At 55.1% G+C, this 12791-nt stretch overlaps 1 protein-coding gene across 6 annotated transcripts in view; it reads right to left on the minus strand.

The window, feature by feature from the left end:
• EXD3 (exonuclease 3'-5' domain containing 3) overlaps positions 1–12791 on the minus strand; it is a 77564-nt gene that overhangs the window by 34122 nt on the left and 30651 nt on the right. For all 6 annotated transcript variants that reach the window (XM_070799765.1, XM_070799764.1, XM_070799762.1 and 3 more), the window contains 5 exons: positions 11348–11401; positions 9907–10046; positions 3937–4034; positions 177–250; positions 37–75 (listed from right to left, as the gene is read on the minus strand). In XM_070799765.1, coding sequence (XP_070655866.1) covers positions 37–75; positions 177–250; positions 3937–4034; positions 9907–10046; positions 11348–11401 — 405 coding nt within the window. The remainder of the gene's footprint in view (positions 1–36; positions 76–176; positions 251–3936; positions 4035–9906; positions 10047–11347; positions 11402–12791) is intronic.

A 12791-nucleotide genomic window follows, 5' to 3' on the forward strand; every position in this document is an offset into this window, starting at 1 on the left:
CAGGGGATCATCATGTGCCAGGACCTCCGAGCTCACCTGCACCAGCTCAGCCCAGCTCTCCTGGGACATGCTTCTCTGCAAAAGTGGACACCAGTGTGAGCTTTTCTATCAGCAGCTCCGGGAGCAGAGAGCAGGCCTCGCTCAGAGCTCCCTCCGCCCTGCCCCGGGCCACGCACCTCCACCAGCCGCTTGTAGCACAGGTACCGCAGGGCAGCCAGGCGCTGCTGAGTGACCGCGTTGGGACACAGGGCTGAAAGACAGGGTGGGCTCCGGCCGGGCTGGGTGGACAAGCGAGTGCGGGCCGGGGCTGGGGGGCTCCCGCTGTCTTCTTGCCCCACCGTACCCGGCACATTCCTCGCAAGAGGCCTTCACTCTGGCTGTAAAGGAGGGCGCCCCGCCCCGGGCCAGGCACTGGAGACCCTGGCCTGCCCTCCCTTGGGGTCTCCTGGATTGCCACTGCTTGGGGCTTTCCTGCATTTTTTCCAGGCAGCTGGTGCTTTTGTTTCTCCCCATGCCCCAACATGAGTTTCTTGAGAAAGGGGCCCGTCTTGCTCTGTGTTTACAAACTATGCTGACCTGTCAGCTTCACCTTCACATTCTGTTCAGAGTCTAAGAGGGCCTGGGAAGGGTGCCCACTGTCTACTCACCCCCTGTCCTCCTACCAGCTGCTGCTTCTCCCTCCTGGGGCCAGCTGTCCTCGAAGCCTTGTGGTCTGGGGGCGGGTGCTGACCACAGAGCCTGCCTACCTGCAGGCCTCCACCAGACCCTGACCAGGACCCCCTGCTCTGGAGGGGTGTGGCCACCCCAGCCAGCACCCTGCAACCAGCTCAGGGAGCACCCTCACTGCAGGGACGCTGTCCAAGAGTGCAGAGGTCAGGGCTGCCTGGGGCCAGGGCCTGCCCACCACCCGGCAGCCTTCTCGCCCCTTTCCAGCCGAGGCAGGAATGCAGGATGCCAAGGGCTCCAGACCCGAGCCCCACAGGCTGCTGGGGACAAGACTGCAGGAGGAAGGGATGGATGAATGAAGTGCTCAAGGCAGGAGAGGATGGTCAGGAAGGGGAAAAAAGGCAGCCAGAACTGCCGCAGAATTCAGTGTCCCTCCAGTGGAGATGGAAACCAGCTTTCCTGAAGCTGGTCTCTAGGATGTTACACATCGTTTTGCCAACAAGATGCTCTGTCAAAAGCCCACGGACACAGCGTCAGCCTCAGGCCTCCTCTGGACCGCCTGGTTCATCTACACCCACACGCTCCTCTGGGAAACAGATCTTTTACAGGAAAAGCTGCAGGTGAGCCAGACTCAGCCACCCACCCTTGGGTGGGTCCCGCTGACTCTGCCAGATGCCTGGGGGCTCCACCTGGATCCAGGCCCAGGAAGAGAGGGCTGGGTGCACGCAGGGCAGAGGGGCGAGCAGTCCCCACCCTGCACCATGGCTGACTGGCCTCCCACGGAGGGCACAGGGTCTGTCCACTCAGAGGCCCACACCAGGAGGGCAGCCGCACAGCAAAAACAGCATGGACTCAACATACATGCAGAGAAGAGACCAGAGCAAGGAAGGGGGAACAGGCGATATCCAAAAGAAATAATGACCAAAAACTCCCAGGACGGATTGAAGACACCAATCCATAGATCCCAAAGTCCCATAAATCCCAAGTAAAAACAATAAAGAGAAACCTCTAACGAGTCTCCTCACAGTGAAACTGCGGAACACCAAAGACAAAGAGAAGATACTAAAAGTGGCCAGAGGAAGAGAGATGCTTCCAAAGGTGAGAAGCTAGATTGCTTCTCAAAAACACATTTCAACGCAATCAGAGGGCTGACACCACAGCAAGCATGGCCTCTAATCACAGTGAGATGAAGGGAAAACCAAAAATGTCACAGCTTGGAAATTACAAACACACTGCTAGTTCCTCTATAGGTAAAAGAAAAAAATTATAATGGGAATTAAATCTTGAGCTGAACAATAACACATGCTGAACTTGGGGTATATACTCAAGAAGAAAGAAGGCCTAAGATTCAGTTTAGTGGGTTGAGCAGGGCATACAACTGACAGGATCAAAAACACCAAAATCAGGGCAACAAAACGCAAGGAGACCTCTGGAGTGGGAGAAAATATTTGCAAACTATGTATCGATAGGAGATTAATAGTCAAACTACATAAAGAACTCATAGAACTTAGTAGTGAAAAAAAGCCCAAATAATCTGAATTTAAAAAACAAGCAGAGGAACTAAAGAGACATTTTCCCAAGGAAGATACAGAGACGGTCAACAGGCCAAGAAAATATGTTCAACATCCCTAATCTCCAGGGGAACGCAAGTCAAAATACAAAGAGGCACCACCTCCCACCTGTCAGAACCGCCGCATCAAAACCAACAAATAACAAATGCTGGTGAGGATGTGGGGAAAGGGAGTCCTGGTGCATTGATTTTTTTGGCTGCTCGGCCTACAGGATCATAGTTCTTCTACCAGGGATCAGAGCTGTGCCTTCTGCGGTGGAGGTGTAGTCTTTACTGCCACACAACCAGGGAAGCCCGCTGGGCACTGTTGATGGGAACGCAAATCACCGCGGCCACTATGGAAAACACTGCAGAGGTTCCTCAAAGAAGCTAGACGGAGCTACCATGCTGCCGTGTCGCTTCAGTCGTGTCCGACTCTGTGCGACCCCGTAGACGGCAGCCCACCAGGCTCCCCTGTCCCCAGGATTCTCCAGGCAAGAACACTGGAGTGGGCTGCCATCTCCTTCTCCAATGCAGGAAAGTGAAAAGTGAAAGCGAAGTCGCTCAGTCATGTCCAACCCTCAGCGACCCCATGGACTGCAGCCCACCAGGCTCCCCCGTCCCTGGGATTCTCCAGGCAGGTGTACTGGAGTGGGGAGCCATCGCCTTCTCCAAACTACCATACGATCCAGCCATTCCACTTATGGGTGTTTATTCAAAGGCTATGGAGCCAAAACCTCAAAGAGACATCTGCACCCCTACATTGACTGCAGCTTCACCCACGACAGCAGAGGCACGGGAACCACCTGAGTGTCTATCCACAGGTGGGTGTGCAAAGCAGCCACGTTATGGACACACAGGGGAATATTACTCGGCCATAACAAAGGGCATTAGGGACACCTTACAGCAGTACATTTGGAACCATAAGTGAAACGGACAAAGTCCTTGAAAAAACCACAGCTGAGTCAAGAGTCCTGTTTCCATATGGAAAGGCAATCGAGATTCATAGGTCATTTCCACCAAACTTCTCAGGAAGAAAGAATTCCAACTTTTACAAACATCCTCTGTGAAAAGAAAGGACATCCACTGTGTTTTCAGAGGCCAGCATCACCTTGTACACAAAGCCAGAAACAGACATGTCAGGAAGATGAAGTTTGTGTCCAGCTTCAGCTTCGGACACAGATGCAGTGTCCTTTAGGTTAAAGCAAGGTTGGCAAGCCAGACCTAGCAGCGTAGATGGCAATGCAACCTGGCGAAACTCGGCCACGACAGACACGCGAGGACCGTTATGCAGTCAGTCAACGCACCACATTAGCAGACCAAAGGGGAAACGCACGGCCTCTTCCCAAGACGTGCAAAGAGGATCTGACACAATGCCACCTCCGTTTCTGATGAACACTCAGACCGGAAGTGAGAAGAACTATGACCTCATGAAGTGAAGCTAAAGACACTGTCAGTAAGTCTGCCCCCCTGAGATGCAGGATGAGGGTGCTGAGCTCGCTGTGGGGGAGGGGTGGAAGTGCTGTGCAGGCTCGGTGGTCCTCACCCATGAGGCCCAGACTCCCCGGGGGCACCCCAGAAGGGCAGAGAGGCTGCTAAGGGCAGCAAGAAGACCGGAACAGACGCCGACCAGACCAAATGCTGGGCGGCAGTGGGCCCCGGAACCCCAGCAGCGCCCACCCAGCTCCTGCCCCCAAGCAGCACGTGCGGGGCTCACTCACCGGGGTCCAGGCTGTACTGCTCCAGCAGCCGCAGCACATGCCGGCCCAGGGCTCTGGGGCTCAGCCTCTCCAGCCGCAGGGTCGCCTGCGGGTACTGCCTGTGGGAGACACACAGCTCTGATGGGCACTGCTTTCTCTCAGCTGATGCATTTCAAGGTCTTAATTTTCATCAGCATCATACATGTGCACAGTTCAGAAGCCAAGTTTTCCTACAAGGCTCAGAGGAAGGCAGCCCATCACAGCCCCCTGCTCAATAATTCTGAGATGACTCAGATCTGCCCTGTGTTTCCAAGAACCACCTTGCACTGTGGCCTCTGGAGGATTCGGCTCTAGGCATTCTGCACGGAGGCCTCACCGTGGAAGGCTCCCCTCCCCAGACAACGGCATCCTTGGTCCAGTTTGTTGGGCACCAGCTGCTTTCACAGAATTATAGCCATGCAAGTATGACTGGTGGTGGGTAATGCTTGCGGGTCTGAGTGCTGCCTTGGCCACCTGTCCTGAGGAGTCACTCCCCTCCCCACGGCAAAGCGGATGGCCCCTCCCTGTCCAGGTCGCACTGCACCTCTCCTGCCTCCAGGCTGCGGCAAAGTGACTCTGTGCGCAGCTCCCAGGGGCCAGGAATGGGCCTGGGGATGGTGCCCTTCAACTCACACTAGACTGGAGGGCTGGTAGTTTGAAGCAACTCTCCCTTTGCACTGGGAATCCGCTGCTCCAGGAACCCAGGGCCTGACTCCTGCTCTTTCTGAGGGTTCAAGGTCCTGGTCCTTGGTGTGGGTCTCTCTCCATCCTCTCAGGACTGTGTCTGGAGTGAATTCCTCCACATTTCCCTGTTTCTTTCGGAATCCCCATTATTTGGATGCTGGGTGTTCTTGACAGAATCTGTTGGCTTTTTTTCTTTTAAACCCCTTTCCTCTCTGATTTTCCTTCTTTGCAAAGGCTAGGAAGAATCTTCAGGTTTATCTTCCAAACATTTTACTGAGAGTTCCAGCCCCATCCTGCCATCACGTTCTTATGGACAAGTCTGTTCTGAGTCCCGAAGGCACTCTTTGCACAGTTGTGGGGTTTATTCTGGACACGGAATCGCTCTGAAGTTCTCAATTACAGCTTTCATACTCATCAAGTGCTCTTCTACTTCCTCTGGGCTCCAGGCAGGCTGGCCAGAGATCCCCGAGCCCTGACTGGGTCCCTCTGCACAGGCAGGTTTTTGGGGTAGAAACTGACAAACTGATTCTGAAATCCATATACACATGCAGAGGGTCCAGAATAATACAAGAACAACTTTGACAGAAAAGAAAAGCATGGGAGGCTCACCTGTCTGACTCAGGGCTGCTACAAGGCCACGGCGGTCAAACAGGTGACACAGACAGAGCAGTGGAGCACGCCAGAGACCCAGTGCTCATGCACACCTGACGGGCCCACGCACACGGACACACCTGACAGGCACACACACGTGCACACCCGATGGAGGCACACGTATGTACACACCTGACGGACCCACGCGAACGGACACACCTGACGGACCAACGCACGCATGCACACCTGATGGGCCCATGCACACGTGCACACCTGACAGAGGCACACGCACATGCACACCTGATGGAGGCACACGTATGTACACACCTGACGGACCCACATGCGCGGCCACACCTGACGGACCCAGGCGCGCGTGCACACCTGACGGAGGCACACGTATGTACACACCTGACAGACCACGCACGCGCACACCTGACAGAAGCACACACGCATTTGCACACCTGACGGAACCACACGCGCGTGCACATGACAGGCCCATGCATGCGTGCACACCTGACAGACCCACAGCACGTGCACACCTGACAGAGGCACATGCATGTGCACACCTGACGGACCCACACGCACGTGCACACATGACGGGCCCATGCACGCGTGCACACCTGGCAGAGGCACACACACACATGCACACCTGACGGAGGCACACGCATGTACGCACCTGACAGACCCACGTGTATGTGCAAACCTGAGACCCCAGCCCCAGCCACAAGCCATAATCCCTAATCCTCTAATTGTCTCCGCAGTGTGGCCCCTTTTCCAGATTGTCATGCAGCAGGTATCTCCTCTCACTTTGTAATCTTCATCTGTTTCCCCTGTATCCTTTCATGACTTAATGGCACATGTCCTTCTAGCTCTGAACAGTATTCAGCTGTCTTGATGGAGCACAGTTTACCTATCCCTCCAGTTACTGGGGGTTTCTTAGGTGGTACTAGTGGTAAAGAACCGCTTACCGATGCAGGAGATGTAAGAGATGCAGGTTGGATCCCTGGGTTGGATAGATCCCCTGGAGGAGGGCTGGATAGATCCCCTGGAGGAGGGCATGGCAACGCACTCCAGTATTCCTGCCTGGAGAATCCCATGGACAGAGGAGTCTGGTGGGCTACACCTTATGCACACCTGATGGGCATAAGGTTGCAAAGAGTCGGACACGACTGAAGTGACTTAGCACACCCACATGTCAGCTACTGGAGGACATCTTGGTTCCCTCTAGGCTTTGACAACTATGAACAGTGTTGCTATGAGCACTCAAGTGCAGTTTTTGTGTGGACAGGGGTTTTCAGTGCGTTTGGGTAAATACCAAGGAACACGATGGCTTGTCCTAACAGAGAATGTGCTTACTTTTGTAAGAAACCACCACACTGTCCTGCAAAGTGGCCGCACTGTTCTGCATCCCCACCTGCGATGATGACAGTTTCTGTTGCTCCACATCCTCACCAACCCTCGGTGACGTCAGCTTCTGTCCATGCAGGCAGGGCTGCGTGGTGTCAGCTTCTGTCCATTCTAACAGGGCTGCGTGGTGTCAGCTTCTGTCCATGCAGGCAGGGCTGCGTGGTGTCAGCTTCTGTCCATGCTAGCAGGGCTGCGTGCTCATGATTCAATTTGCATTGCCCTGATGACATACGATCTACGGCATCTCCTCACGGGCTTATGCATCATCTCTGTATCTTCTCTGGTGAGGTGTCTATTTGGGATTTGGTTCATCTTTTAAATCAGGTTGTTTGTTTTCTTACTGCTAAGTTTTAAGAGAACTTTCTGTATTTTTGGATAACAGTCCTTTATCAGATATGAGTTTGCTAATATTATCTCACACTGAGCTTGTATAATCATTTTTCTTGATTAACACTTTAACATGTCAACTGATTTGATTGATAATTTTTTTTTAGTATTTTTGCATCTGTGCTCATGAGACGCACTGGACTGTAACTTTCCTTTCTCCTAATGTCCTTTTCAAGTTTTAGTACCAAGGCTTAAACTAGCTGATAAAACATGCTGGGATGTGCTCTTTCTTTTTATAGTCTCTGAAAAAAATTTTTGTAAGATTGATATGCTCTCTTCCTTAAATGTTTGGAGGAATTCACTAGTGAAGCCATCTTAGCCTAAAGTTTTTTTGTGGTGAAGTTTTAAACCACCGATCCAATTTATTTAATTGGATGGTGAAGGACATGGAAGCCTGGCGCGCTGCAGTCCATGGTGCTACAAAGAGCTGGACACGACTGAGTGACTGAACAGCTACACAGGACTCCTCAAATTTTCTGTTTTTTGGTTTTGTCAACTATGCTTTGCAAGAATTTGGTCTATTACATCTAAGCTGTTAAATATACTTGCATTGTTGTAAACATTTATTATCATTTACTGTCTGTAGAGTCTGTAGTGATGTTATCCTTTTCATTTCCAATACGGGCGATCTGTATTTGTATCTTCCTTTCTTAGCATCTGGGATGGGCTTCCCTGGTGGCTCAGATGGTAAAGCATCTGCCTGCAATTCGGGAGACCAGGGTTCAATTCCTGGCTCAGGAGGATCCCCTGGAGAAGGAAATGGCAATCCACTCCAGCACTCTTGCCTGGAAAATCCCATAGACGGAGGAGCCTGATAGGCTACAGTCCATGGGGTTGCAAAGAGTCGGACACGACTGAGCAACTTCACTTTCACTTCTGAGCATCTCGTTATGATCTGTGCCTAAATCAGTTATCTTATTGGGAGTTACAAGATGGCTATTCCGAACTTGATCATTCCTTTCCATGTATTAGCTGGCACAACAGCGTAAAGGAGAGCTTTTCCTCCCCATTTTTCTGCATAAAACACGGTGGGATGTGCTCTTTCTTTTTATAGTCTCTGAAAGAATTTTTGTAAGACTGGTACGGTCTCTTCCTTAAATGTCTGAAGGAATTCACTAGTGAAGCCATCTGAGCCTAAAGACTCACGCATGTTACAAATCTAGGGTATTGTGCTCTGTTACCATCTTTTATACTCTATTCCTGTTTTCATTCTTAGTCTATTCCCCACAGAGCCCTTGTTTCTTTCAGTGGAGAATGGTCTCTAGGAGCCAAGATTTCGTTGCTGGATGTGATCATTCCTACAGGGTGTCACTGCTCCTGAACCCTTTCAGGGCACAGAATGAGAACATCTTTTAAAAAATCATTAAGTTCAGCTGATCAGATCAGATCAGTCGCTCAGTCGTGTCCGACTCTTTGCGACCGCATGAATCGCAGCACGCCAGGCCTCCCTGGCCATCACCAACTCCCGGAGTTCACTGAGACTCATGTCCATCGAGTCAGTGATGCCATCCAGCCATCTCATCCTCTGTCATCCCCTTCTCCTCCTGCCCCCAATCCCTCCCAGCATCAGAGTCTTTTCCAATGAGTCAACTCTTCGCATGAGGTGGCCAAAGTACTGGAGTTTCAGCTTTAGCATCATTCCTTCCAAAGAAATCCCAGGGCTGATCTCCTTCACAATGGACTGGTTGGAGATCCTTGCAGTCCAAGGGACTCTCAAGAGTCTTCTCCAACACCACACTTCAAAAGCATCCATTCTTCGGCGCTCAGCCTTCTTCACAGTCCAACTCACATCCATACGTGACCACAGGAAAAACCATAGCCTTGACTAGACGAACCTTTGTTGGCAAAGTAACGTCTCTGCTTTTGAATATGCTATCTAGGTTGGTCATAACTTTCCTTCCAAGGAGTAAGCATCTTTTAATTTCATGGCTGCAGTCACCATATCTCCAGTTAAATCTAACCCTGAGGATCCTCCCACTTTCTGCCTTGTCTCCCTCCCTCCCCATCTGCATACACTTATTGCTCCACCTGTTTCTCTCTCTTTTCTGACACATAATGAGAGCAATGGCAGCCACGTGCCGTGTGTCTGGCCTGCTGCTTCGTCCGTCCCATAGGAGCTGAAGTCATAGCAGCACCTAGAGACAGAATCAGCCCCATTTTATGGATGAGAAAACAAACCCATAAATGGGAGTGCTTGCCCATGGCTCCAGGAGAGGGAGGGCCCGGGGAGACCTGCCACCAGAGTCCAAGGCCTGACTCTCAGGTGAGATGGTCAGGGCTGTGTGGTGCCAGGACAGGGCACCCAGACGTGGGGCCAATGCTGCCGCCTGCTGACGGACAGATGCCCAGGGAGCCTGGGCAGCCTCAGCACCGCTTCCCCTCACCAACTCCCAGGGAGGTGGAAGGAAGCCCTCTTTCAGATGCCCATGCATAGGTGACACCCTGTGTCTCTGATACACACATGCACACACACAGAGACACATGCACACGCAGGCACATGCACACGCACACACACATATGCACACACATACACACACACATGTGGGCTCCCTGTTGGCATGCAGCCTTTTCTCTGTAACTGCCGGCACTCCAGACAGATTAATTAGATGAAGGAAGGAATGAAGGAGCCAGCACCTGGATAAGAGGTGTGACCTCAGGACTGTGTAAGCAAAGGGCCCCTGGGGAGAATAATTTCTGTTTGATTCAGAGCAGTTAAGTCTCTCTGCCCATGGCTGCCAGAGTCAGGCCCTTGGCTCCAGAAGCAGGCCCCTTGCTGACTGGCTGGGATGCAGGTGGGTGAGGGCGGGCTGAGTGTGTGGCGGATCCCCCATGGGCCTGCTGCCCGATGAGCCCCACCCCCACCCTGGGCCCCATGGAGCTCACCTGGCAACGACCCTGATGTCAAAGCCAGGCTGACACCAGGAGTCCATGAGGGCAAGCAGCCTCTGCTGGAGGTGGGGCAAGCTGTCCACGTAGCGCTCTGCGAGGCCCACCTTGTCCTGCAGGAGCAGGGGCACACACATCTGCGGGGAGACACCCCCTCAGGCCGCGGCTCTGCAGCCAGGACCCAGACTCACTTCCAGCCCAGCACAGGGAGTGGCCAGGGCGTCAGTGCCAAAGGGCCCAGAGGCCAGTCTGTGCAACTCGCCTCCCTGGGAGAGCTCAGGGGCCCAGCCGCGTGTTTCAAGGCCTCGTGAAGGCCCACCCCCTGCTCCTAGCTGTGCCCCATGCCCGGGCCCCTGCACACACACACACACACATCCATGTGTGTACACACACATCCATGTGTATTCACACACCCCAGTGCACGCACACACATACACATACATCCATGTGTGTACACACCCTCCCCAGTACGCATGCACACACCCCCATCCATGTGCGCACACAGACATCCATGTGCATAGATACCCATGCACAGACATCCATGCTCACATGCACACCCATGTGCGCACACACACACCCATGTACACACACAGATTCATGTGTGTACACACACACGCATGCTCACACACATATGCACACACAGGCCCTGCTGCTCCTTAGGCCATCCCTGGGGGGCTCTGTGGTCACCCTCATCTCTACCATGAAGGATTAGAGGCTCAAACAGGCCTGGGGGCTCCTGGGGGGGCCCTGCTGTCCCCGAGCCGGTGGGTGGGCTGTGGGCTGGGGAGGAGGAGCAGGGTGGACATCAACCACCAACCGCGGCCCTGGTGGCCCAGAAATGCCTGTCGTGCTGAGATGGCACCGGCACATGGCCTGGTGCACGCTCGCAAGACCCCCTAAGCTGCCCAAGCCCCTGGGAGGCCCCAAGGGAGCACCTGGCCATGGTATTGGACCTTGGGAGATACTGGCCACTCCCGTTGAAAGAACCAGATCTCAAAAGGTCCCCTCCCAGTGGCCCCACAGAAGTCTCCTCACCTGCCCTCCCCTCCCCCATGTGGTCACATAGGCCAAGCTGTCTGGAGACCAGACGGGACGTGGACCCATCTGCCAGGCCAGGGCTCCAGGTGCATGGTCCTCATGGGAGCTCCCACTCCTGAGAACCCTTCAGGCCACCCCAGAGCAGAAGACGGTGTGGTATGCCCCCAGTGACTGGCCACTTTGTGAGCATGCTATACCAGCGCCTGCTGACAGCTCACAGGCACTCATGGGCCCCTCCCTGCCTTCCTCACATAATCAGGTGGTCACATGTGACTCCTGCCCTCCAGCACCTGAGCTCCACCTGTGTGAACAAAGCCCACAGCTCAGTGGTGGGGACCCTCCCTAAACCATGCTTCTGGGGGCCTGGACACGATCTGATCTACATGAGAAAGACTCTCACCTTCTCAACGTCGAGATCTGCCTGCAGCTGCAGCTTCGTGCCTAGCACGATGGCCTGGGAAACACAGAGGGCCTGGATTATACGGGGCCCAGGGGACAAGCAGTGCTTCTGCGCAGAGGAGTGTGCACAGGAGGCTCCCGCCCTTCCCCACAGCCCCCAGTCGCCTCCGGTCACTGGAGGGACAGCCACCGGGCCTGTGCAGTTCCAGCCACGTGGCCTCAGGTGGAGGGGCCTGGCACCAGGAAGCGTCCCAATCCACAAGCCCCTGTGCCAAGCCAGGCTCCATGTGTGCTGTGGGGTGGCTGGAACAACCCCTGTGTCCCCCCTCACCCAGCTAGGGTTCAACATAGATGGGGCCTCGAGGTGCTTGCTGGGCAGGGGGCCTGGGTCAGGGGTTGCTGATGAGAGGGTGGAGGATGGAGGGAGGAGCAGGGCCCCCATCACCCACCCATGGAGCCTGATGGGGTGTGGACTGCTCTCCCCACTGCTCCTGGGAGCTCTCCCAACTCCCTAGGCCCAGGAGCGTGCCGGGCACCCCCGGGGAGGGCCGGTGGGGCTCTGTGTGCTTTGGACGCCTGAGGGATGGCAGCCCTGACCTGCGGGGCTCCTCCGGACCCAGTCTGAGCGCTTTCCACAAGCCACAGCGTGCGCCCCAAAGCGACTCAGAGTCTGTTGGATGGAGTGCGCTGACCCCAGGTCCAGGGCGGCAGGCAGGGCGGTCGGTGCCTCGGGGGCATGCAGAGAGCTGCCCTGGGATCCATAGAACAAGAGGCACTGAAGCCACGGACTCACAGGCAGCCCCTCGGTTGGGGCAGGGTGCGCGCTGCACGGTCGGCCCTGTCCTGGGCGCGCGACCCTCCCCGGACTCGGCAAACACTGGGCAGCCCTGAGCGCCCGCACGTAGCGCAGGCCGCGCTGCTATTAATAATTTCCATACATCGCGCTCCCATTATGAGCAAAAATAACTGGCCAGGCGGCCCGGCCCCGCCTCCCGCAACTCACAGAAAGGCCCAAAATAGCGGCCTGGGAAAGGCAGCTCCGGCGGAGGCAGGGATCACGGGGCGGGGGCGCGGGGCTGGGGGGCCTCTCCCTGCGCGGCGCTGACCCAGCGCCCCGCGGCCTGGCCGGAGTCCAGGAACTCAGTCTGGGCCAGGCCCCGGGGGGCCCAGGGCCAGGGGAGAGGGGTGCAGGGCTTGGGGGAGGGGAAAGGCGAAATGGGGGAGGTGGGAGGCCAGGGAAGGGGACGCAGGCCTGGGGGCGGGGCTGGGGCGGGCCCAGGTGGGGGAGCGGGGGCGGGGCTGGGGGCGGGGCCAGGTGCCTGCGGGTGGGCTCCTTCCTCAGGCGTCCCTGCAGCCTCACCGGATGCTCTGACCTCTTTTGGGGAGGAGACCCTCAGGAAGTTGAAGGGGCTCTGCAACCCGCCCAGGAAGGCCGGAGTGCACAC

The sequence above is a fragment of the Bos indicus genome, chromosome 11 (genome assembly GCF_029378745.1).
Source record: "Bos indicus isolate NIAB-ARS_2022 breed Sahiwal x Tharparkar chromosome 11, NIAB-ARS_B.indTharparkar_mat_pri_1.0, whole genome shotgun sequence".
Lineage (NCBI taxonomy): Eukaryota > Metazoa > Chordata > Mammalia > Artiodactyla > Bovidae > Bos > Bos indicus.